Source organism: Gymnogyps californianus, chromosome 16, assembly GCF_018139145.2.
Source record: "Gymnogyps californianus isolate 813 chromosome 16, ASM1813914v2, whole genome shotgun sequence".
Classification (NCBI taxonomy): Eukaryota; Metazoa; Chordata; class Aves; order Accipitriformes; family Cathartidae; genus Gymnogyps; species Gymnogyps californianus.
The window spans coordinates 15,123,784-15,150,202 of NC_059486.1; the positions used below are offsets into that span (position 1 = coordinate 15,123,784).

General features: G+C 41.2%; 1 protein-coding gene across 1 annotated transcript; it reads right to left on the reverse strand.

The window, feature by feature from the left end:
* Positions 1–3,529: 3,529 nt before the first annotated feature.
* On the reverse strand, positions 3,530–26,372 carry SVOP (SV2 related protein). Its single transcript, XM_050906779.1, has 16 exons — positions 26,338–26,372; positions 21,466–21,626; positions 19,765–19,850; positions 18,613–18,711; positions 16,529–16,600; positions 16,179–16,303; positions 13,425–13,488; positions 12,023–12,148; positions 10,842–10,970; positions 9,385–9,458; positions 8,993–9,069; positions 7,749–7,856; positions 6,137–6,248; positions 4,775–4,856; positions 4,454–4,543; positions 3,530–3,748 (listed from the first exon to the last, which is right to left on the reverse strand). Exons 1-16 carry the CDS (start codon positions 26,370–26,372, stop codon positions 3,542–3,544), a joined length of 1,647 nt encoding a protein of 548 aa, XP_050762736.1. The 3' UTR covers positions 3,530–3,541.
* Between the last annotated feature and the right edge of the window lie 47 nt (positions 26,373–26,419).

Sequence of the window (26,419 nt, forward strand, 5' to 3'; positions counted from 1 at the left end):
CAAATCTCTGAATCCCACAGTTCTGTTTGCTCTCGATTTTAATTCAGAATTATCTCACTTTATTGTTTTAAATGAACTAGCTATATTAATTCCTTCATCAGTGAAAAATACTTGCCAGTGTGTAAAACAATCTTTGGAAGCTGATTATATACATCAGTGGGGTTGCCATATTAACAAAATATGACCTGTGTTTATTTATAGGCTATTGTGTATCAACCCAAATGTTCTCCAGTTTTTCAGTGAACGATCTAAAACGTCCTTCCATTATTAATAATATGCAGCGACCTGCAAAACCTGAACTTCAGTTCTGTTTCTTCAGTGCCCAACAGGCTCCTACCGCTTTCAGTGAGGCGGGCTCGGCTGTGGCGGGCTCCTACCTGTCCTCCTCTGTTCAGCTGATCCAAAGCCCACGGGTGTCCGGGGGAGATTCTCCCACAGACTTCAGCGAGCTTTGGATCGTGCTTTAGGCATCACTGTCTTTAAGTCAAAGACCCAGAGTATGAAGCTGTCTCAGCAGGACCAATCTTGGCATTTATATCATTATATACATTTTCAATGGAGAATTCATAAAAAGTGAAAAGCAAAAATGCCTTCCATTTTTTTTTTAATACTGTAAATGTCACAGGTTAAAACTGAACTACTCAACAGCATCAAAAGGTTTCGCATTACCTATAAATCTTTACCTGGGAAATATTTTATCTGAAGTATACATATGTGCAAATTTATGAGACATATATACTTCACCTAAAACTCTCTGAATGCACACTTTGAAGGCCATTGCAATGCAGTCTTTTAAAACTGTTGAATATTGACTCCAAAAAATGAAGAGATATGTGAACATTAACACTGGAAAAGCAGAATTTTAACTAAAGACGCTCAATAACAGACAAACTCGCAGCTAGGCTGTAAGGTGGCGTTCCTTCAGGCCATGGATGTCATGCACTTTATATTCATTCTCACCTCTAATGCAGGCTTACACCCCGCCGAATTCTCCTAGGGGCCAGCCAGTTTTGGGGTGTACACCTAACTGTAAACACAGCTCATGGCAAGCCCACGTGGCAAGAGACACGTACGCATCTGGACGTGGCCCCGTCAGGTGCGGACTGGTGTGCTCTCAGGCGCCTTCACCAGCAGGAGGAAGGAGATGGTAGTCAGAACTGTCATTAAAGGGTGAACAGTCCATACTATGCAAAGGCAAAGCAGGTTTTCTAGCTCGCTGGTCACAAGTGCGGTCTAATATCTGATCTAAACCCACCCAGGAACTGTTTCCTCACTGCCAGTGTCCTGTCCATCTCTCGCCCATCGGAGGGACAGTCCAAGGGAAACAAGTCCGTCTGTCTCTACTTTGAGGCAGCACTGAGCTACCCCAGTCGCACAGTGCATTCGGGAGAATTATCCAACTACAGCCTGACAGAAGGAGGAGAAAACAAATTATTTGCCCTGGTTGTCAGTGCCGTGAGAGCCCTGTCTGTTTATTGGGGATCGACTGGAACTTGAGCTTGCTGCAGATGGAGCACACAGGATACAGAGACAGCAGAGACAGAGATAACCAAACCAGCACACAGCAACAGCCACTGCAACAGACTGTGTGTTTCTGTGTCATCAGCCACATCTAAAGCGGGATCCCCTGCGAGCTGAACCGCATTTTCGTATTACTGTGAAAAGGAAAGTTTGCCTGTTTAGACCAACCGCTTCTGGAGTCTTTCGTTGCAGTCACCATCATCGAGTGGTAAATGAACGGACAGACATTTTGGTGCCTTGTCTAACTTTTCTCAGCAGAAGATACCCACACACAGAATATCAATAACCTCTTTGGCCTTTTTTTATTAGTCGGAGTTTCCTCAGTTTCTTTAAGGAATTATCCACTTCTAATTTTCCTTCAGTGCTATAAACAAACAGCCTAACATGTCTTGGAGCATTATACTGCACGACAGCGCTGTAAAACCCTAAGTGAAAGCTGAACCCCAACTGTGTTCATTTGTATTGCACCCAAACATGGACTCAGTGACCTATTCTGGCCCCACAGAACAGGGGCCTGGTTCCCAGAATACTTAAAATATTCTACTGTGCAAAAATTTGTTGCACACTTACCTATGTTGACGTGAGACAACTGACCACACATACTATAAAAATGTATTGCTTCCCACAGCCTAGTGATTAGCATTTAGTCCATCTCACTTACATTTGGTTGTGTGTTCCATAGTCTGGAATCCTGAAAATAAACTGAGACATGGATGAGACATGTCTCAGCTTCCTTATGCATTTCCTCGCTGCACATCCACAGACTCTGAAATCTGACTTCCTGCACAGTGGCAGATTTCTGACAACCAAGACAAACTTATCCTCACCTGAACTCTCTTACATTCTCCGACAAGAGCAGAATCATCAACCTCGGGGAGCGACATCTGAAGGAGTGAAGTTCCTCAGCTAAGGATGATTGCAGTTCGGCTCTTCCCATGATTTTTGTTCGTTTACGACATGATGCCAGCTACATTCCTTTGTCACCAGCTTGACGTTACAGTCGACGTACAATCAGCAGCTATCGAAAAGTTCTGCCCAGCTGTCAGGAGGCCAGCTTCTGTTGGGAGACACTTGAAAGCAGCTCCATCCAAACTGCTACAGGCAGCTGTTCAGACTGAGGCATTTTTATCAATGGTTTTGGCTACACCACCACGAGAACATACTTAGGCAAATTGAGCAGAAACATACCTGGACCCATGCAGAAAACCACAGCGTGCATCTCCACACACAAAGAGACACCAGTACAGCTGAAGCAGTCTTCACCAAGCAACAGACAGAGTGCTCAATGTTTCTGGCAATGTTAGAGGAGTCAAATTCTGCTCCAAACCATGACGATTTACATTTCTTAGATAAGGTTCCATCTCTGCAACAAGTACCACTCCTCACTGACTCGCACTACCTGCCTTGGATGGGAGAAACATTCAGAAAATAATTTCCAAGCAATCAGTGCCTGTTAATTCTCAAGGAACAGAACCCATAAGCAAGGGAACTAGAAAGCATTGGTTGGTTTGCCGTTACCACATTTTGTTGTTGTTGTTGATGGCTAAAAAGTGCAAGGCAGGCATCTAATTCATAAAACCTATTCTGTAGTGTATGGAATCCACCGTGTGCTATGCCAGGTACACAATAAATATTAATCTTTTGTTTTTAGGCATCAAGAGTACATTATTTTAATTACAGCTTATACTGAGTTGCATTCAGTTAGCTATTTGCTTGACACGGGACATTTTAAGCTGAATAGCTGACCATGCAAGCACAATAGACTTAAGAAAAACCCTTCCTGCTAAACTTCAAATGATATCTGGATCAAATGCCTCTCAATACAGAAGTAAAGTTTTTATGAGTGTGAGCAAAGAGCAGCAGAGACACAATTTGCTTAGTTCAACCCAAAAGTTCCTGCAGCTTGACACATGACATTGGCAGTGACAGTATGGTCAGCTTTCTATGCTTCAGGGTTGGATGTTTTGTGAAAGAGATCTTGCTCGTATCATTCATTCTTTCAGCAGGTTTTCATGTCCCATCATTCCTGTGATCCGGAGTTTGACCTGGTGACCCCTGGGGAATGAGATCCTCTCCCGACCATCTCCTGTCCCCATTCTCTGTGGCTGGACTCCTGTAAGCCACGACCTTTTGTTTCAATAGGCAAGAAGCAGGAAGCCACAGCGGCCAGCAGGCAACATCCACTGTAAACCACCAGTGTTAAATAGACTGAAGATTCCAACATTACCTGCAGAAAAAGGGCAGAAAATACAAAACAGTACCCCTGAGCCTTATCACAGAAATACAAATACTAATGTAGTAGTAGAAATTTTAATTACAGTATTGGAAAAAATGTTTAACATGCACTGCTGCACCCCTTCTTTCCTCGATGATGACTCACAGCTATTAAATACTGACAAAACAGTCTGGATTACAAGTGTCACGAGGTGCTGCTGCCCGTATGTATTAGACAGGACTTAAGCAAATCACAAGTTTTCTACCTAGCCCTCTGCAGAGCCACTGCTTCGGACACAGACTTCTGAGTCCTGTCCCTGAGAAGCCTGGCTCCCCTAGCCTCCTTGTCTAGCTCTGTCCACATGCCCTGAAGGTTTGTAGCCCCCAGGACCTCAGCCTGGGATCTCAAGGGAAAGGTGGCATTGCACCACGCACAGAAACTCCCTGCCTCTCACAAATCCCATCCTCAGGTGGTGGCTTCCAAGGTGCCCTTACATCCATCCAGCAGCCTGCTTCTTGGTTATTTATCCCTCATCATAGGGACCTCTGGAGGAAGAGGTAAATTCAGAAATGAGCCTGAACTCTCCTCAAGGAACAGGCAACAACAATCCTCCTTCAACACATCATGCACAGATTACCCTTGGTTTGGCCCTTACAGCAGAAGAGGAAGTTCTGCATCACCTTCTCGTGCCTTCTGTCTCAGAAGAAGGGATTTTACCTGTGCAATGAACGGGGTTATGAGGGCTCCCACTCTGGCCATTCCACTGCATGTTCCCAGGCCCAAAGCACGCGTGGCTGTCGGATAAACCTGGGAACAAAGCATCAGCCCGTTAATGCTAGTGGGAAGTTCTCTTCCCTCCAGTCTCCTAAATCAATAGAAATTAATAAGTGGTACTACAGCAAGTTCTGTTAGACAATGACAATGAGGTCATCAACTCATATCTGGGGTAAGGTCCATTGTGAAGAGGTCATAAAAATGACTTTCCCACCATGTTCTCACTCCCCTTAAATATTCTCATTACAAAAACAACCTCCTTACCTCAGGAGTGTAAACATAAGCAGCCTGAAATCCTCCTGAAATAAAAGCTCTTGCAATGAAGAGCAGCACAGTAAGAACATTTCTGTGAGAATAAAAAGGAGAGCAGTGTTTGGGATTGTTCTGTACAATCTGTTTGTTTAACTTGGACGCAAGTGCAATAAAAGTGCTAAATTTGTTAGAACGATTTCTTTTGTTTTTTAATGAACCCTTTGTATTTTTTCTGGACCTTTAACATAACAACGATGCCAAACAATCTGCATTCCCACAATCACATCAGTTTTCTAAGTGTATTCATTCTAACTGACAGCTGTGGCCTATTGAAATAAGCAGCGAATGCCTAAGCTTATCTAAATAAGAAAAATATATTCCACGTTATGAATGGTGCTAACAAAAAAATGGCACACACGAGAAGGAAACAAGAGTGCAGCTTTCCTGTTTAAAAGACATGAACCTACGTACCACCTGGATATTTGCAACTTTGTAAGGTTTCTTACTACAAGGTTTCTGTACTATAAGGTTTTGTACAGTGCCTGAAAAGGTTTAAAGTCAGAGAGCTCTCCTCTGGCAGTTAGGTCATTTCCTTGTTCGTCAGCCCCAAGGTACAGACATTGTCGCATGCATGTGGCATGAAGGCCAGATGCAGTCAGAGGCAGACTCTCAGAGCTCAGCTGGAAATTTGGTACCGTTAAGATTCAAGGGCAGAGCTGCCAACTGAGTTGTTCTTTGGAAAATCTGCATGAAGGACAGATACTGAACAAGACAAAAATGTGAACGCAAGTTCTTTTGAAAGGCGGGCCCCATGTATCTGCAATGCCAGCATCAAGCTCCACCAGCCGTGCTGTATACAACTTCGAGGTTGTGCCGGTCTGTGTCTATTGCTTCTCACGTAATTGTGCCATAGCACTTAGACCACCGAGAGCCCGTGACAAGCGAAGCAGTCAGAGCAGCTGAACGGGAGGCAGAGCCTGGGCTTGGTTGTGAAGCACTGCCCTGGTACAGTCAGCCTGGGGAAACATAGGTAATGAATGGCAGAGAGCAGTACATGAACCAGCTACCAAGGCTCGTGACATCAGGTCTGATTTTAAAACTGTCCAATGGTTACCTCCTACTCAGACATAAGCTCTTATTTTCCCCTTTGGATTGCTCTGTCCGCAAGATTATAGTAAAGGATTTCTCCTCTCCTGCTTCTTTTAGTTTCCTTCCAAACTCTGGTGAGAAAACCTAACACCATCCTTAATTGTTTCTCCAGTTGAGCATGACCATCTCATGGCTTTTCAAACCACCACTTCCAGTTCTCCTGCCATAATCAAGAGAGAACATGGATGAATCAGATATACCAGTTGTTCACCGTGTTTTACTTACCTTCCAACACAGAGAAACAGCAGAAGACTGCAAAATGAGAAGACAAAAAAGGACAGGGCCATGGTTTTCTTGCGGCCTATCCGATCAATAATCCATAGTGTTACTAACACACCTGTAGAAGGAGACAAGTTGACTGTTGGGAATTGAGCAAAGGTGGAAGCTGCAGCAGCTAGCTTTTAACATAGGCTGAGTGATTTAGATTTGAAATTTGGTTCTCTCTTTCTTTAAAACACTTTGCTGGCAGAGGCATCGGGCAGGAGTGTAGAACGGATTGCCCCAGCCATTGGTGCCACATGAAAACAGAAGCTCTGTGTCCCAGCTGGTGAGTCTTGCTCCGTGTTCACAGCCCCACTGGTCCACACATCCACATGCCCACACACTCAGGGGCTACACGCTGACGTAGGAGTGAGCAATAAACTCTGACATCTGTTAACCACTGATTAGTGCAGTGGTTACCAATGTGAATGCTAAACATGCCTGCCTTATGTCTCATTGGAATATCTTTTGTTCAACTTCTGACCATTGTTCCCTGCTAATCTTCCTACTGCTAGATTTAAGCACGCTTTAGAACTTAGTATTTTCTTTCCATTGTATTATTTATATGCTGCCATCAAATTATTTCTCACCCGCTCTTTGATAAAGGAAATAGATCGAGCTCTGTAAGTCTCACAATGTTACGTATTCTCTCTTATGCAACTTTTCCAGATCCTTTTAAAAGCTGACGTACAGCAACTGTGGGGATTATTCAAGCATCAGAGTTGCCAGTGTCATATTCAGAGGTATCCCTGATAATATTCCTTACTCCTACCTCAGTATGTGTCAGGATCAAATCAGTCCTTTCAGCTATAGCACCAGTCCAAGAGTATGTACCCTCTTTTCTGTCCACTGACATCCTTCCCTGAATGACTGTTATGCAGGACAGTCCTCCTATTAGGTAGCGACTATGCATATTTATCAGTCATGGACTTACAACTTTTCACCAATTAAATGGCTTCTCTTTGAGCATTTGTCCCTGAAACTATAATCTAGAACAGTGAAAATAACCTGACCGCTGCCTCACGGTATTATTTCAAACAGATTAATACTGAGAGATCATCTTCTACATCTGAAGAAACAATGGCTATTACACACTAACCGTCTCGCTTATCCTATGTCAGACTGTTCATTGAAATTCATGGGAATTGACTGAAAATCATGATTGAGGCTGGATGCAAAGCTTCAGGGAGCAAGTTCTCCATTGATTCACTATACCCACGATCCTTTTAAAATAGTTCTGGAAAATCACTTATGGATAAAAGTTCAAGTGATTCTGCCCCTTTGATTTAATTGTTACTCTTCCTCTGAATGCCTAATACGTTGCTTGGGCCATTATAGCTTCACAAAGCAATTACTAGTGATTTTATCTGTCGTGATCACGTGGGCAGTGAAGAAAGCCACAGCTACTGTGTGTACTGCATATATCAAGTAGTCCAAGCAAGGAGTTCCAGCGCTGTGGGAAATACATTGGCATTCGGCCAGACAGAAGAGCCCATTTCGTTGCTTGTACCAGAGCCCATTCCAATCCCAGTGAGCCAGTGGCAGTCAAGAACTGGTGCTTCTTATTGCCACTTACCAGGGAATTCTGACAGGGTTGTCCAGAGCAGATCAGTGTAGTCTTCCTCTGTCAGATACTCACAGGTCAGGCTGCACTTTGCTTTAACTTCTTTCCTTCTACTGGATACTGTGGGAGGAAAAAAGAAAAAAACCAAACATTGAATATATTTTAAGTAATCTCTTCTCTGCTTACCTTCCTTTACTCCTGCTATGTGTTATCACTGTTACCGCTGAAACTGATAGAAGGGATGTACTGAAAAGACCCTGCCGCACAGCAGGTATGTTCTACCTGGAAGATACAGCTGAAACTGAACAGTTTATAATCTTATTTGTGGCAGGATGTCTTACCTCTGCAACCACCACTATCAGAATAAAAACTTCCACTTCCTTATTAGCTGTACGGGCTTAGTTATTTTTCAGTCCAGGGCTCATGACGGTGAACAGAATTAACGTCAATAATTCAGTTTCTCCCTACATAAACTGGAATACTAACACTTCATCTGTACTTTGAGAAGACTGAATAATACCGTGTCTTTGTAAAAACAAGTATTTTTAAAGGATGTTTTAAAGGATGCATGCTCCTTTTTGGATGCTAACCGGCTAGACCTCTCAAATAGCTAATACACTGTTGTACAAGCTTGGGATCTGTCTATTCTTCCAATACTACCCATCCTCTTTCTATAATTTTCCAACTATCAGACAGTTTTCACTAATTACAAGTGTTCTGAATACAATCATGCCTCTCCTGGGGATTCAAACTTTTCAAGCCTCTTCTTAGTGCGTTCAAAGCACTTTTTTTTTTCTTTTTTTACACAAAAATCTGCAACAAAAAAGGTGATGGCTTCCCACCATTATCTTTTTTCTCAGCAGGTCTTCACATCTTGAGAACCTGGGAGCTCCACAGCAGCAGCAATCATCTCTATCTCAGAACTAATTAGGCCTGTCAAACCTGGAAACTTTCATTTATTCAATCACTTTTTTCTCAGGAAGAACAGATATCTTTTCTAACAGGTCTCCCTTGAAGGTTGTCTTGCTGTTTTACATTTTGGGCTCAGAGACACTGCAGGACCTCTTTGCATTGTGCAGGAGACGAGGAACAGTCTATCAAAAATGTTTTAAATAAGTAACCCTTTAAGTGGATGCCTTAAAATTCAGGCTGGCAGCCACAGTCCTTTCCAAACTAACAGCAGAAGGTGATCTAATAAAAGATATTCCACCCCTTAACAGGGTATATTTAAAAAGAAAAGATGGACTAGTACTCACTGCTGCAGACGTCTCCTGCTTGGAAGAACTCTGTAGTTAATAAAACTAACCCATAATATGAAAAAGCATTGGAAAACCTGCAAGGAAGAAAATGAGAGAGGAAGTCTCAGCTGGTCAAACCTATAGTAAACAACATGAATCAAAATTGAACCCACTGTGTGAGGACTTCCACTAAGTGCTACCTCAAAGCTATTTCCTATCAGCATTTAGAAAATGAAAGGGCAATTAGATGGAGAATGCTAGTGATTGGGTGGTTTAATAAATTACAAATCAATACAGGTTGGGTTTTTTTTTGAGGGGGAAGTTGCTGTATTTTAGTGATACTGTAAAATACCTCCATTAAAAACCATTTAGAATTGGGCTGGCACTGAGCCATTTATATTTCCTCTTACCATATAAACCAGAGTAACAATGTGGTCCATCTAAAATGGGGCGTAAAAAGGTCCCTCATTTTTCCTCGGTCTTCCTGTTGAAAACAAGCGGAAGTCAGATGATCAGGGCACTCACTGGTCCTGGACTGGAGGATGCAGAGTGGCAAGGGATAATACAATACACAGTACTATGGACTCAGGATATCTCAGGGCAAGCGTTTGGTTTCAGCTGAAGGCTCTTCAGGTTGTAGGAGCCACACTGGAGCTGGGATCCAAGTAAGGAATTCCTCTGCCAAGGGGAATTCTCTAGGAGCATAACGATATCAAAACCAGTTCATGCACAGGGCACACCTCCACAAGGAAGGTGAGGATCTGTCAGAACAAGGTGGGGCTGGAAAGAAGTAGAGCAGAACTTTGCCCATCCACAGGTGGCATATGATTCATGTGGCCCACAGCCAGCTCCCGTAAATTAGAGCCGCCCCTCAGGGCTTCTGACCTAGGGTAAGGTACCGAGGAACTACAAGCAGCCCTCCTGCAAGCAGCCCCCTTTTAAACTGCGTGGTTCTTAGAGAGAGAGAGTGGAGGGCTCAGCCCATAAACTTGTGGTTAAGGCAAAGCACTTTCCCACCCCACCCTGCAAACAAAACCATCCAAAACTTGGAGAGCGTTCCTGTACAGCCCATCAAAACTACTGTGACTGAACCAAGCATTTGTGAAACGCACAAGAGCTCAAATCCTCACTGATCCAGACCTTAGAAAATCAAACCTGCATCTCTGATTAGTAAGACGTTGTTATTACCAACAGGCTCCTGCCTAGCTTTACAATTTTGCTCTTGTTCAAATCTACAGGTCTCCCTCTGCTGTCCTTCCTTGCTGGCTAACTTTGTAACTTTCTTTTCTTATAAAATTCTGCTCTGTTCTGTAAATGCAGAACTGCTTTATATGTTGACAGGGGTGCTGAAAAGTTGGCCATATAAAGCTGAACTGAAAAAAAATCGAATGCAATTCATACAGTAATATGCAGCTCAGAAGTAACAGCCTGAATTACTCCATGCATTAGGACTGAATAGGAGCTTGCAGCTTTCCCACTCCAGAAAATCAGGATTAGATTAAAAACGAGGTACAGCTAAAGAGTCAAATTCCATCTTGTTTCATGAGTTCAGATCTGGGAATTCTGATCTGAGTTCTTTGGTAGCCTCAAGGTTTGATTTTCTTTAATAATAGGGTCTTAGAGTGAGGTTAAATAACATTAATGCCCACTTTAAAGGTCCTTTTCACTTTCAGGATTTCCAGGTAAACAAAAATGAGAAACTAACTCTTCCTCACTGTGAAAGAGGCATATATGATCATCTCTCATTTTTTTATTACTGGTTGAGACATTAAACTTAACATTGATTATTTGCTAATAAAACAACGTATGAACGTAGCACAGTTTCATTGTATCCCACGTTATTAATGTGCCTGTTACCTGTACGTACCTGTCTGGAAATAATTAATTTTCCCAAAGGCATTGGAGCTCCATTTTCCGTTGCTATCCGCTTTAAAGTGGCAATTGCTTTTTCTTGATTTCCAGATAATACATCATACCTGGCACTTTCTGGCAGCCACTAAGAGAGCAAAGCAGATCACATGCACAATGATGTCAAAAATACAGCAATAAACGAACTGGGGATTTTCTTTGTGGGCTTACAGTGGGAAATCTCAGTGACTCCAGCAGACTACTCACATGAGAAAGGATTACAGCACTAATCTTTAACAATTCAGAGAACCATCTTTCTGCAAAATGTCAAACTCCTCATTAGGCTTTAAGAAACTGCAAAACCCCGCTTTCACCATAAAGTCAGAACTCCAGTCTAAAATCTTTCCCTTCTGTTACCTTGGTTTTATTCTTGAGAAATGTTAGGCATTTTTGCACGTTCTTTACATTATACCTTCTCAGTAGGAAAGGCAAAGCATCCAGGGCAGATAACAAGATGCTCTAGGCATTCCAAAATTTGCATTTTTAAGCTCCTTTTAAAAACAAGCATGTTAGCACCTGTAAAACTGGAGGTATTTCTGAAAAACAATGTCAGTGACTAAGGAATAATAAGAGCTGCTAAACAACCTGACAAGGATGTGTATCTTTGAGAAGACTGAGTGATTGGCAAATATATTACCTAACAGTGCACTGAAGCTCAGGTTTAACTCATATACGTCCTATTTTAGAAGCTGACCTGCACTATGCAGATTTTACCCCTGATTTGGGTTGATTTTTTCAGTGGATGGTAATTATAAAAGTTATGATTTTGACAAAATAATTTAAAAATCTAAAGAGCAATCAGGGAAATAGCAACAGCTTTTAATAAAATGTTGATTCCACTGAGCTTAGTTGAAACAAAGTCATTAAAATGGAGAGGTTTCCAGGCCTGATTTGGTTTCACAAAATTCCAGCCCACCATTGTCCTCCAGCAATTACAGTCACATAAACACAGCTCTCACTGGAATGTTTTTACTAGCACCCTGTTGAAACAACAGCGTTTTTGTCATTATTTCAGATGTTTCAAAGAAGACACCAACAGAGAGCTCAAAACTGTCACGATTTCCTTCAATCAGGTTACAGAATCAGGTAGAGAAGAGGCAGATTGATGGAACATACATTCATCTTTGAAAGAATACCTACAAAACATAGGACAGCGAAGAGCAAAAGTGGGAGGGCAGAAAGAATGAGAAGCCACCGCCAGCCAAGAGTGGGCATCACCAACACTGCTAGAAGGACTTCAAACACAGTCCCTATGGCCCAAAAGACCTGCCAAAGGGAAAAGAAACAGTCACAAATGAGAATAAGAGTGCTTTTAAGGCCTCCTCCTTTGTAACATTCCAAGATGTGCTCTCTAGGGACAGCTGGAGAGAGAAATGCCAGAGACATTTCAAATATGCACCCCTGTACGGAAATAGAGTCCAGACATTTTAAGGGGATTTGTTTAAATGTTGCAGAAGCTAAAATGTTAATTTCTGAAAACCTAGCATGGACTTTCTTTTGACACTCATGTTTAACTGTAGGTAGCTTCTCATAAGGAATAGACTCATCACATGGTGTTTCTTAAGCAAAATGACTATTAATGTATCTGTCTATGAGTATTATTCCCAGCTACCGCCATGAGATTTATGGTATTTGTTTTCCTTACCAAAACCAAGCTACCAAAGCCACAGAGTTTGGCCTGTAGATGAAAGATGGAAGTGACACCTTCTTAGCAAATAATGGAGCTGACATCCTCTTGCATATCCTACCCATGCAGGATTATTCTCCTTTAGATTATGAATCCACTTAGCTCATTATTTAACGTTCTGAATATATTTCTAACCCAGGGATGCTCAGAGGCAGCCAAACTGTGGCAGAACAAAAGTGACACAGAAAGGAGTAATTCATCTACTGAACTCTATTTACGAAAGATTAATCAACTGAATGTAGGACTAGCCAGCAGATAGCTTAGCAGACTGGTTTTGCATTGAGAAGCTGTTTCAATTTGGTGAGGTTTTTCACAAGGACGCTCCTTCCAAACTGACTGATGCAGACAAGTAACAGTACTGTTCTCTGACCCTTCAACCATCCATTAAAGGGCTGCGAATTTTGTCTTAAAGTATTTATAGGGCAAAATTCTGCTCTCTGTGACTTTGATACATTTGGATTGAATACGGGGAGCTGAATTTAGCCCTGCATTTACTGAACAGTCAGTTCTCCACTATCCATTACTGAGTTGTAGATTAATTTCACCATGAAATAAGGTGACACCCAAATGGCCCCCCTTGTGCTAACAGCAGTAACTTACGCAGCATTGGATGCAAGTTAATTTGCAAAAAGGCAGATTCACCAAAAAGAGTGGAGTGTTACATGAACGCTTTATGCTGCTTTTGGACCTGAGCTAGTACTAGAGTATGGGGGTAACCTCAGCTCCGCACTAACTTGGACAATCAAGATTTGACTGCAGCTATGTGTGAGATTTCTTGTCAGTAGGATTGCATGGATGTAACCAACAGGAGAATTTGTCCCTCTAGGGACCAGTATGCATAGCTACACTGCTCACCTCTATTAATAAAATGCATTTTGCTCTGGCTTTCATTGGAAGGAATTCAGCATATAAGGTTACCCTGTAAAGAGTGAACATTGAGAAAAATGTCATGTTAGCACATTGAGAAAAATGCCACGTTAGCACAACGAGAGAGGTTCAAACATTTCGTTCGCCTTTTATTAAAATTGCCAAACCCATAGTAGTAACGCAAAACCCTTCCTAGCCCTCAGAGTCAGCAAGACTGTGGACACTGGTTCAGACTCCCCTTTCTACATCAGAACAAAACCCCTTTAGTTCATCATTGCAATGGAGGACAGAATTTGCTCTGTTCGTGTGATTTTGTAACCCTATAGTTGTTAGCTAAATGTAGCAGTTCTTGATGCGTATGTTTTCACAACCCTGCTCTGGTCTGGGACAGGCATTGTGCCTGTTATTTTCAGTGTGGTCCACCAGCATTCAACACAAACTCTTGCTGGGTAAAGTATTTCTTCAGGGCTTTACAACTGGCTCAGAGAATTTCACATCAGTCTACTCTGCTAGGTTTCAATTCTCCAAGAGGTGAATACTTTCAAGGTCTGATCCTGTTACTGGTATAAAATAATTTGCATTCTTTTATTGTGGGAATTCAAAAAGAAATCATTTAACTCTGCGGAGTCTTTGTTTCATGACTGTGCCAAAGAGTAATGGTACAGCTTCTCTGTCAGCATTTCCTGAGGATGAACGCAAGGGCCAGCAGCCAGTCAAGGCTCTCTCGTCTTCTTCAAACCGTCTGGTAAGACTTGTCGTTCTTTGCTCCCACTCTGTTTGCATTCCATTGACTCATCCTGTTTCTGCCTCTAAACTCCTTAGGCTTTCTTTGATGTTTGTACCAAAACTCCTACTAATTTGACAAATGGTGGATTGATCTCTGAGTAGCTTCCCAGAACTCAGTTCATCAAAGTACAAAGTTGCACACAATATTATATTAAATCAGTGATTAAGAGGAGAAGGAAGTAAAATCACTTAATGAAATGTAGAGCAGTCCCCTATATATCACAGCAGAAAACAGGAGCTGATTAATGCTGTACAGAACCGTTTTCTTAAGAGAATACTCCATATCTTTGCAAGTCTGGATGTTGGCACTGTGAATGAATAGTCATACTCAGCATTAGATAATATCAAAATTCCCAGAGGAGGCCACAGCTTCTCAGGTGCAGCTCCTACATACGTATAGCTAGAGGGATATCTGCTATAATCAGTTAATTTATTATTGCTGGATGCTTTCTTTTTAATAGCACCTTTCATAAAAATCTCTCTCTCATACCCGTTATAGAATATACAACTATAAAGATACCCATGGCATTCCATTGAAATTCAGCCACTCATCTCCAAAGCTACACAGCCTACTTAAGGATATTAGAAAGGAGCTACTTTTCCTGCTTCATACATATTTACTCCTCTGTCAAAGGAATCACTATTATAGTTAGAACAAGAAACAGACTCAGCAGCAACGGAATCCACTCCGAGTTCTGTAACCGGCTCTTCTTTGTTTCTCATTAAGTCACGTAGCCTTTGTGCATTATCTGCCCCTCTGTAAAATGGCACTAGCTGTGCTGTAGCTGTTCCACTGGGGCTCTGTGGAACACCATTAATATGTGTTTGCAGCACAAGGCGTTACTAACTCTGATGCTTTGTCTTTGTTGTTCTCCTGCCTCACTCCAGTTGTGCTCAGTCGGAACTGCATGGCAGAAAGTATGGTCAATACACAGCAGGCTAAGGACTTTCCTATTTTACATACACGTTACGCTTTTGTGCAGCTTCTAAAGGTGGGCAGCAGAGCAGTAAAAGAAAATTAATAATACCGTGATGTTCCATCTCAGCTCTGAATCTTTTATCTGGGAATGGCGATAGAAAAGACAGGACATTGACTTGCCTTGTGAAGAAGTCTATGAGCCATCAATCAAAGTTAGACTCTGACTACTCTGAAATAGCACCTCCATGGGGCAAAATATCAATTATTAATAAGGATAAAAGACTACACAGAGAAACGATGGCTATACTCTTCCCTTTACATTTATAATTAAAAGCCTAGAGCAGAGTTATTTATTCCAGGTGGAAAATTCAGAGATCCCCCTCTTCAGTGAATGGAATGACACAGTAATAGAGAAATATCCTGATGCTACCTTCTTATTAGAAATGTGTCTGAGCCATGAAGATATCTTCAGTGCTCCAGGTTTGGGCTGCGTGGTTTTGGAATCCCAACTCAGGTTCAGACGTGAAAGTTCAGGCTCTGACTGAACAATAATCTGCAGTTTTACAATCAGGAGTCAGGGCTCAGCTCTACCTCTAAATGCTCGTCTTTAGGTCATGACCTATCTTGCAACAAGGCTGTGTCGTCCCTGGTGGACTCCGCTAATACAAGTTAGCAATGCAGTGTTTAGGCACAGCTACAAAATGCTGTCTGTTGTGTTTTACCCACTTCTAGGTGGGCTCTTTGGGCCTCTCATTTTACCTGAGGGAATGAGAGAAGCTTAGAAGGACTTGAGGCCTATAACATATTACATTTAGGAACCCAGCTTGTTCACATAGAAGTCATTGTAAATCTGATTCACCTCAGTGATGTACTAGGTACCTTCAAAGCCTTCTCAGAGTTTAATATATTAGTTGCAAAAGACTTAGAAAAAAATTAGTTTGGGACAACTGAACAGAGGCATGTCTTCAATTTGACATAAGCATTTTTAAAAAAATAAATAGAAAAGAGAAAGTTTGGACTTGTGAATATTTACTTACGACTGAGGCACTCCTCCAATCCCAAAGCCCACCAGGCCCCTCAGCACCAAGATCCAGCTATACACTGGTGCAAAACCACTGAGGATCCCATAGTAGAGCGTCCATAACACGCTGATCTTTAGGCCCTGTATTTAACAAACAAGCACGAGGAAAAGAAAGTCTCTGCTGTAACACACATTAGCAAAATGTAAAGTAGAGCTTCAAACTGCTTTTATTTCATGGGAGGTCAGTTCTGGCTCTGCTTAATTCTGCTTCATACATGCGGACTATGACATTTGTGAACATCATGCACTGAAACACCCACACTGTAGAAATACTAGAATATATTCTAGTAGGAGCTGAAGACTTACTGTTTTTCTCCCATACTGGTCTGAAATGTTTCCCCAGAGGGTGGAGCTGGACATCATTCCCACAAACACCACCTGTGGAACACCAGAAAAAAATCTTCCCCTTAACAACAAGGCAAGTGAAAATTCCCATATGACAGCAAAGAGAACACAACTTCACAGTGAAACTAGAAAATTTCAGCTCTAACAATAGAGCAAAATGTCCAGGTGTTCTGGGTATAGCTCCTTTGCAGTAGAGACTATTAAAGATAATTATTCATATAGCGGGATTTTTCAAAAGTCACTCAGCATTAGCCTAACTTCACTTCCATTGGCTTGAAAGAGAATTTGCTATTGCCCAGGAACGGGGATGAGTGTCAGCAGACTGTTCAAGCCAAGCTCTCTCAGCTTCTTCCAGTGGTGGGCCCATTTTCAGTAGCTGCCTTGCTTTTGTTGGGATCAGGAATCTAAACACAACATAAATAAACCGAATCTCTGTCAGGCTACTTGTCATCACCTCACCCTTATCTTACCTGTTAATCTGTGAACTACTGAATTAGACCAGTGCTGAATATTTTTGAGCTTTTGATAAATGCAAGAAAATGAATTATAAGAAATGACTTTACCCTAAATGGAAATCATTGTCTTGTTTCTGGGTTGGGTTTTCTTTGCTGAAGGGTTTTCATAACCCGCAAAAAAATCTTTCATCTGCTTCACAGCAAGGCCCCACTGAGGGCTTCATTAGCATTACTGAGAGGACAGGCAAGGGGAGACAGGAGCAAGTGTCTGGGCTGGAGAGGGGAAGCAATTAGGCACCCCTCAAGTCAGCTTTGCAATTAAAAGATCCATCCAGTGACAAACCAGTCTGACACTAGAATGTGCACTCTGGTATTATACACATTGTGAGTCCAGCCCTGGAAGATGCTGAGCTCTCCAGTTCCAGTGAACATATTCATGAATAAAAGCTGATCAGTGTTGCTTGAGGTCTGCAAGATAGAGCTGTTCGAGGAGCCCAGTGCTGATGCAGTACTTCTCAGCCAGCTCACCTCCAGTCTCCTATTGCCATTCTCAGCAGGATGTCTCAGATTTGAATGGAGATAAAATTAGATCTTATAAGTTTAGAAAAGTCTGAAAAAAGACTAAGGTGTCAAAGAAAATATATTGTACCCTTTTCAGAGGTGACACCAAAAAGCCTAGTTTATTCTGTAGATGGAGAAATGAAATCCTGCCCAATGAAGGTAATGGCAAAACCCAAGCATGTTTTCCCCATCAACGCATTAAAACCATAGGAATTTTGTCCCAGAAAGAAGTGCATACTCAAGCAATAAGTGGGGTAAGAAGCAGTTCTGTTTGTCAAAGCTTTTGTCTCATGTCCACTGACCCCTTCTCCTTCTGATTTTGCTCAGCAAGAATAAAATTGTGCTGAGCTGAAAAAAGGAACAAGACCCTCCTTCAGATGGGCTGGCTGCATTCAGGTATGGGAAAGGATGTGATCTTAACTGATTTAAATCTACTGAGCATTTTGACCAATTTACACAATGACACAAATGGCATCAAAAGCTAAAGGAAAAAGAAATGTAGGAGTTAAAGTGCATGCCAAACAACAGTGGCATATGCTGAGAGAAGGGTCCCAAAACTAGTCGTCTTATCCCTAAAGGCATTGCGTGTTTCCAACATCATAGCACCATACTTAGAGGTGGTATTATAAGAGCTCTGCTTGCAAAGATCACTGGATGATCCAGCTCGAAAAGCGATTGCTTGCTCTCTCTCACACCTCCCAGTCTGTCTATGTACAAGTGAGCTTAAATGTGGTGAGAGAGAAAGATTTTCAAGAAAGATAGTCAAAATTTAGCAATCCTTTTTCTCAATTAATCAAATGCTTTGAATTTTAGGATGAGTCTGAGTCAATTCATATATTGACTCAGTTCTCACTGAGTTTCATTTCTTCAAGCTCTGGCTTTTAAAAAAGACTCCTATATTCTTCTGAGCCAAAGGCAATCTGCAAAGGCCATGAACAGATTTAACTTGGGGACGTAAAGCATAATGTCTGAATAACAACGAGTGGAAAAACCTTACAGAATACAGGAGCTGTCAGTTATTTTTCCTACCGATGTGAGCAATGCAACCTGCCAGCTTGGTAATCGCCACTCACAATGAAGCTGAGGAGCTAGGATACTTAAAATCATCATTTCCATAGCATCTGCCATCTAGAAGGATAAAAAAGAAACAAAAATAAATAACTGCCTGAAAATTAGATTGACATAGCAGTCAATAATACACCTTCTTGAAATTAACCTTGTTTCTGCTCTGTGCCATTCCCACTCTGCAGGTGAAACAAAACAGTTATGTTTGCAAGTTGCAGTGGATGTATGCAGTGTAGAGAAAAAAAGCAACAGGTTCACTTTTAAACTAATTTCTGATTGTCATAATGTTTAGTAACACTGGCAGAGAGGATTCAGAGCCAAATCAAAAGTTATTGGTGGGTGACTTTGAGGAAGCTTGTCTGGTCAGTCATCCAGGTTCATTCACTTCCATATTGCATATTACAGGGATGAGCTTTCAACTCCTTTACACACAGATTCAGTCAGAACTGTTTATTACCTTATCACTTACACCCTTTCTCCCTTATACACTACTTCTGGATTTGTATCAAATATATTGATAGATCATCTGTAGACCAAATTCCACTACTGATTTAAGATCTAAACCATGGCAGACTGTAACATTATACATAGACAATAGCTGGTAAATACAGGCTCCAGATATCATTACCACAGTAGATGTAACATACAGTGCTTCAGAAACAGCAGAAAAGTGTAAACAAAGCCTGTCTTTCTGTTCTTGATATCAAGGTTAAAACTAGAAGTACTGGGTTGCTGTTCATCTGAAACTGAGATTACAATAATACTGACTAATACAGAAAACAGAGATTGTAGCTAATGGGATGAATGTGGTAGAATCACTGCATGGAGACTGAGATCTGCTTCTGCAGGAATAGCCTAGTACCCTTTCTAGTTGAAACAAGCATTTGAAGTAGAGAATCAAAATGATTTTTCAAGCCCTGATTTAGAAGAACCTCAGAGACAGAGAAATCAATCAGTTATTCATTACCCCCACATAACAAGTTTGAGTCCAGCTGTCATTTTAGAATTTCAAGTAAAATTCCTTCTTTATTGTACAAGAGAATGGCTACATTATTTGAAATCACTGGGATTCTCTAACTGATGATCATGCAATTGACCTTGATAACAATTACTTGCCCATGCTAATCCAGTAATAACAGACAGTTTCCACTGGAACTTTCCAAATCCAATGGCTTCCACCGCATCTTCCACCATGAAAGTATCTAGAAAGAAAACAATTCCAGTGCAGAAGTGTATTCCTTTCCTAGTAAGAGCCATCCCTTGAGACAGCATTTTCTGTGAATGCAATTACTTATTAACTGGGTAAGCTACTGAGATCTAAAATATGTAACAGAGAGCTACCTAGCTTTTATACAGTTCCTACTCAGGAAAATCTCTGTGTTCTTCAGGAATTGTGCTAAAGTCAAAATAATTCTAAATATTCCTAGAATATTTTATTCACGCGGAAGTAAATCAGCGTAGCACCAATGACTCCAGCACATGTTCAGCCTGTTCCTCCTGGAAGTGACTCCACCAGCCACTGAATTGCAGCTTCTCTGCATACTCCTCTGGCGAGAAGTATATGAGCTGTTCAACAGCACATAGCAATAGTACGCAAGTGGTGGAAACTGCAGAAGAATATTTTATTGCATGGAGAGTCAAACTGTAATTATTTGAATCAAGAATTTGTCCAAGACACATATATCTTAAAACATACTTTTGTTAAAAATGCTGATGGTTCTTGTTTCCCACATATTGTCATGCCCTCATTATTTTGTTGTATCTGAAGAAGCTGAGATATCTCAAATTCCTTTGCTCAAGTGCAAAATGAAATATACAACAAAAATACATTTTGATATTCAAGTTGTTTAAATCAATTTAAGTCTCAAAGTTTTAACACTTTCAGCAGTTTCAAAAGTACATTTGCCACAGAACAGCTTTCTCTAGCTAAGAGCTGGACATCCTCACAAAGCAAAAGACAAAACCACTAACCAAAAGGAAATCAAACAAAATCTAACTGATAAAATGAAGCAGAGATGTCATAAGACCTCAGTTTGTGACTTTAACCCAGGCATTTGGCGTGATGGCACTGAAGGTCAGCATACTGGGCTGTTGCATCACTGGCACTTTTTTGGGCGATGTGCCAGCTGAAATTCTACATATATCCGCAGACTTGCACTGATGCACTGAGTCTTTTGCGAAACTCACTGAGCTTACTCCACGCTATTCTGGCTTCCTATTGCATCAATATGTTAATAAATAAGTCCCTGGAAAAATACTCATCCTACAAAATTTTAGTATGCCTTGTGCTAAGACAAAACCAACACTTCTCGTATCTTCTAAATTGGTGTTGCCTTCAGGGCAGTCAGCATTTCTCTGCTAGGCAGAAAGCAGAGGCTGGGATGTACATTCATTCTGTCCCTCTTGTCCTCTAGGCAAGGAGGAGACAGGAACGCTGCAGAGGCTTCATGCTCAGCCTTGAAGGTGAGCCACGTGTAACTGCTCCAGTAAACCTGGCGATGTTTTAGGAGCATCGATCAGTTCTAAAGGAAACTAAGTCAAACCTCCTGTATGAAACGCGTGGTGACAACTGGATACACACCTTCTTAAAAGGGTCTATTACTGGTAATAGAAAAACAAACACATAAAGCATCCCTCAGAGAACAAGGTAACTAGATCATGATTTTCAGGTGTAACATAATTTGCCTGTGTTATTGTTTCCTTCTTTTATCTGGGGATCTTTAACTTCTCTAAACCCAGTGCGTTCAGCCTGGTTGCAACATGACTGAAATGAAGAGGCCACCCCTTTCCCCTTACAGGAACAAGAAACCTACTCACCATCAGTTGGGTTGGCAAATTCTTTTGGCACTGCAGCTCCATCCTCTAGCTCAATAGGCTCTAGCTCTGTCCGAACACCCTCAATCTGAATTTCATGTTCTCCTGAAATAACATCCTCATCTGACCTTGAACTTTCCCCAGTGCGGCGAAACTTGACCACCCTAAGAATACAGAAACAAGGATTAGTACTTTGGTGGGTCTTTTTGAGGTCGAAGCTGTGTTTGGCTAGTCTTGAAGCCCTATTTGGTCAAACAGAAGCCAGGTTTCTCCTCACTCTCCTGTCTCCATTTCACATTCACAGAGAATGCTGTGACTTTTATTTGTATCTACTTTTAGATGTGTTATCCCGTTGGTTGCTACTGGCTTTGGAAAAACTGCATTGCTATGTGATATAGTCATCATTTTTGTACAAAGAGGATGTTACCGTGCTAACTATAAAGTTATAAAAACATACAGGTTATAAAAATATGATTAAATGATACATATTTAATGATAACCATGTTTTGTGTGCCTAGACTTTTATTGGAAATCAGACATAGCTGTGTCATTGAATTTCAGGTGCTTTGTCCTTGTAGGAAGAGCCCAGATTCAATCTTCATTGTTTTCATAAGAGCAATTTGTGTCTTAGGAGAAGCAGAACTCCTGAAATTTGTCAGATTTTTAAACATTACTTAGTGAAGTACGATTCATAAGATAATTCAGTGCATTGACTGATTTTCTTCCATGATGATGATGATGATTCTGTGACTATGATTGCTTTCATCTCTTGTCTTAAACTGAAGTCTTTAATATTATGTAATCAATTAAATACCTGTATTTTAAGACACTATTTGATTTCCAATACTTGGTTCATCTGTGCATTTTTTAAATCTCTTAGGTAATGAGGTGGGACAGAATAAGAAAGGGAATCAAAGGATACTTCTTTTTTCATTAAGTCCAAGTCAAGACTGAAGAGTGTACCTGCCTGCCAGTTACAGCCCTGGCATGCGAGATGATGATTGTCACGTGAGTGCCATGCTCACGGCTGCCTGCATTTTATATGGTTTCTGGCACGAGCTGAGAGATAATTGTCTAATCTCTGCAGCAAGGCCGCCGAGAGAATCAGACGTGAAAACAGAACTTTGCTAAATTGACACAACTTTCATGTTTTGGTTAGAGTGATTTTGTGCAATGCTTCATGTATATCGAGGAGGTCCATCTTCCATCAATTAAGTTTCCTGTGACCAAACAAAGATTTTGGAAGAGATCTACTGTACTTAATGTAACAGATTCCTCAAGCTTCCTTCACTTTACCTGCAACATTAGTGTAACTTTTTCACCTTGGCAACTGACAATTTCTTGGACTTTGGTGAAACAGTTTTTTGGAAATAGATTAAATTAGTCTTGCTACTACCTCTTCTGACTTCCAATACCTGAACATTTTAATTCTACAACAAAGATTAGCAGAAAGCCTCTTGAACTTCAGTTTAGTCCTTTGGTTTAAGGGTCAGCAAAACTAAACTGTCAGCACCCTTGCCAACTGCAGCTGCAGCAAACTGACATGCATGTATGACATTTCTAAAGGTGATCTGAAAGACTTTTCATATTTGGCAAGACCTCAACTCTTATTTTCTCTTACAAGTGCTGATGATACAATCAATACTTAATATAAGGACAAAGTGATGGGCAATCTACAAAACTCCTGTTAATGGATTTTGGTCCAATGGTGGACAAGAGGATGGAGGAATGAACATCTCAGTCACCCACGGGATTTTTTACAAAGAGAGAAGTCCTAGCCACGACCAGCCATTCAGTCCAGCTTAGGATTTCACTGTGGTAGAAATATAAAGCAGAGGGATACGAAACATTATTTTTTCTTTTTCCTCACAGTCCTGGCACATACATTATTTCCCTGACCACATCCCATCTGGGGAATTGCACATAGTCACTAATGATATTCTGGCAGTAACCTGGAGAGAGAGAGAAGTACAGTGACCATTTTGTGAGGTTATCGCTCATCTTTAGGACAGCCTGCTTTGCAGGCTGTTGAGATGTTTGGGGATGATTTTTTCAGGTCAATAGGGCATTCCAAGATCTGTATGGGGCAAATATTCCTTGTACTACTTTAATAATGCTCTCATCTGCAGCAGAAAACTGAAAGCTTTTCTCTGGCCTTTACGTCTTGGCAGACAAACAAGAGTCACAAATTTTGTTTTCCAAGATAACATTTGAAGATCTGAAACATAAGAACACAGAACAAAACCCCAGGCATCTTCAAAATGAACAAGAAAACTACACTGACTGCAGTGAAACTAGGGCTTATCTCACATTCTGATTTGGGGGATGCAGAGGATCCTTCACTCAGTTGTAAGAAAAGACAAACAATGAAACTCATCTGAATTCAGGTTCATATTTAGTTCCATTGAGAAACTCAATTTTAAATTCTCTTAATCTGATTGGTTTTTTAACCTCAGTACAACTATCTTGGTTTGAATTTTCTTTTGCTGACTCTATGGGACAAACACAAGTAATTATTACTCTCGCGTTAAAATTGTCACTGATGATATAATCCTCATATCACCTACAAAATACATACTCTCAGCAAACAAACACTGAAATATGTATGCCCGTGAGATGACTTTTTTATTACAAAGGGCAATTAATATCAAAGCACCATTCTGTGTTGGTTTTGGCTGGGATAGAGTTAATTTTCCTCACAGTAGCTGGTATGGGGCTATGTTTTGGATTTGTGCTGAAAACAGTGTTGATAACACAGGGGTGTTCTAGTCACTGCTGAGCAGTGCTTACACAGAGTCAAGGCCTTTGCTGCTCCTCACACCACCCCGCCACCGAGGAGGCTGGGGGTGCACAAGGAGCTGGGAGGGGACACAGCCGGGAGAGCTGACCCCAACTGCCCAAAGGGACATTCCATACCATAGGACGGCACGCTCAGCATATAAAGCTGGGGGAAGATGAAGGAAGGGGGGGACGTTCAGAGTGATGGCGTTTGTCTTCCCAAGTAACCGTTACGCGTGATGGAGCCCGGCTTTCCTGGAGATGATGGGAAGCGGTGAATGAATTCCTTGGTTTGCTTTGCTTGCGTGCACGGCTTTTGCTTTACCTATTCAACTGCCTTTATCTCAACCTACGAGTTTTCTCGCTTTCACCATTCCGATTCTCTCCCTCATCCCATCGGGGGGTGGAGTGAGTGAGCGGCTGGGTGGCGCTTAGTTGCTGGCTGGGGTTAAACCACGACACATTCATATCTTATTTGCAAAAGCTTTACAAGCACCTGGTTTAACTATACAGGAAGTAAACTTTTATATTTGTATTTTTTTAAAGGAAGACTATTACTATAACTTCAGCAGTCTCAAAGCCTGGTGCAAAGTCCATTGAAGTATATGGACACCTTTTCCCCAGATTTCAGGAGGTCCAAAGTGCCATTACTCCATGGGATTATGACTGAAAATCATTCATACAACCTATATTGGTAACTGTTTAGTGTCCTAATAAGCCACAGGCAAAATAAACATGCCAATAAAATCCTTCCTGACTTTAAAGTACCTGATCACAAAACCCCTGTATTACTGTTTCTTATTTTGTAATATTTGTTGAAGTAGACTTTCAGAACTGACCATTTTGGAGATGATGGTTCCAGACGCTATACAAAGGCAGTGACTGATCTGAAAATTGTAAATACTTCAATGGCAATCTGAGTAGAAAGCTATCTGGCCACATATCTCATCACAGAAAATAAAAAAATATGTTTATCACTTAGGAACCTATGAAACAAATTGACACAAATGAAGAAAAAACCACACAGTGATATTTACTGTTCCATACTTGCAAAATTCTTCACAGCTGAGACATCTCAGAGAGCTGCATTTGTTTGCAAGATCTCACAGCACCAAATACGTCTAATTACAGCTACATTGAAAGGTACTTTAGAACATTTTTCTGTGTTCTGTTTTAAAAAAAAAAAAAAAGATTGGGAAAAATGGCCTAATGAAATCATGTCTTATTCTTTTCACTGACAAGCTGAATGCATCCGAACTAAGTATTTGAAAATAACTGGAGTTCATGTCCATTTTCCCAACTTAATAGAAATGTTACGGGACAGTTTGCTCTGTCATTGACATGAGCTCATTAATATTTAAAATCAACTTTAAGCATTTATTCCCTGCCTTGCACAGTCAATGATTTATAAACAGGAATATGTTTCAAAGCACCTGATAATGGAGCATTAGGAGAAACGCACTTGTTTTTAAAGGAAACATTTTGCATTCATGAAAAGGAAAGGAAATACTGGTGTTAAAAGGCAGCAATGCTTTTACCACCTTTTTGCATAGATCCAGCAACCACATCCCAACAGCAGAGTTCCTCACAAATAACAGCATTTCCCTTGTGCAGCAATGTTTGCTTCTCCAAAACAGACAGTTAGCAAATATCGATGATACTCACTGCAAACACACCTTTGCAAAAAAGGTTCTGATCTGCAATCAGTTCGCGGCATGAAGGAGGAAGCTGAGGAAGACGCCTTCCCTAGCACAACGTTATTTACAGATGCAATCCACCTTGCCAATGCAATAGTAATGTTTCCTCTCAAAAAATCTTTTGGCATTTCCACGGTTTTATTCCACCCCTCCTTATTTCTACCACCATCAAGTTCATGCAAAAAATAAAAAACTGAGTGAATTTATATAACAAATGGATCCCTGCATGCCCCCAGGATGCTGAACCCAGGCAGCTACACAAGGAAAATGGCCTGCTTCCCGGGGCCTAAGACACTTCCTAGAAATAATTCCCTTAAAAAATCACCAGGATTCACAATATCCCTGCAGCCCGTGGAGAAGAAATCCTGCGCATCCCCGCTCCCCTATCGGCGCTACTCACGGCAGCTGTCTCAGCTGGAATAAATCATCCTCCATTGCCGGGCTGCGTCTGCAGGAGCTGCTCTCATCGCTCTCGCATGGCG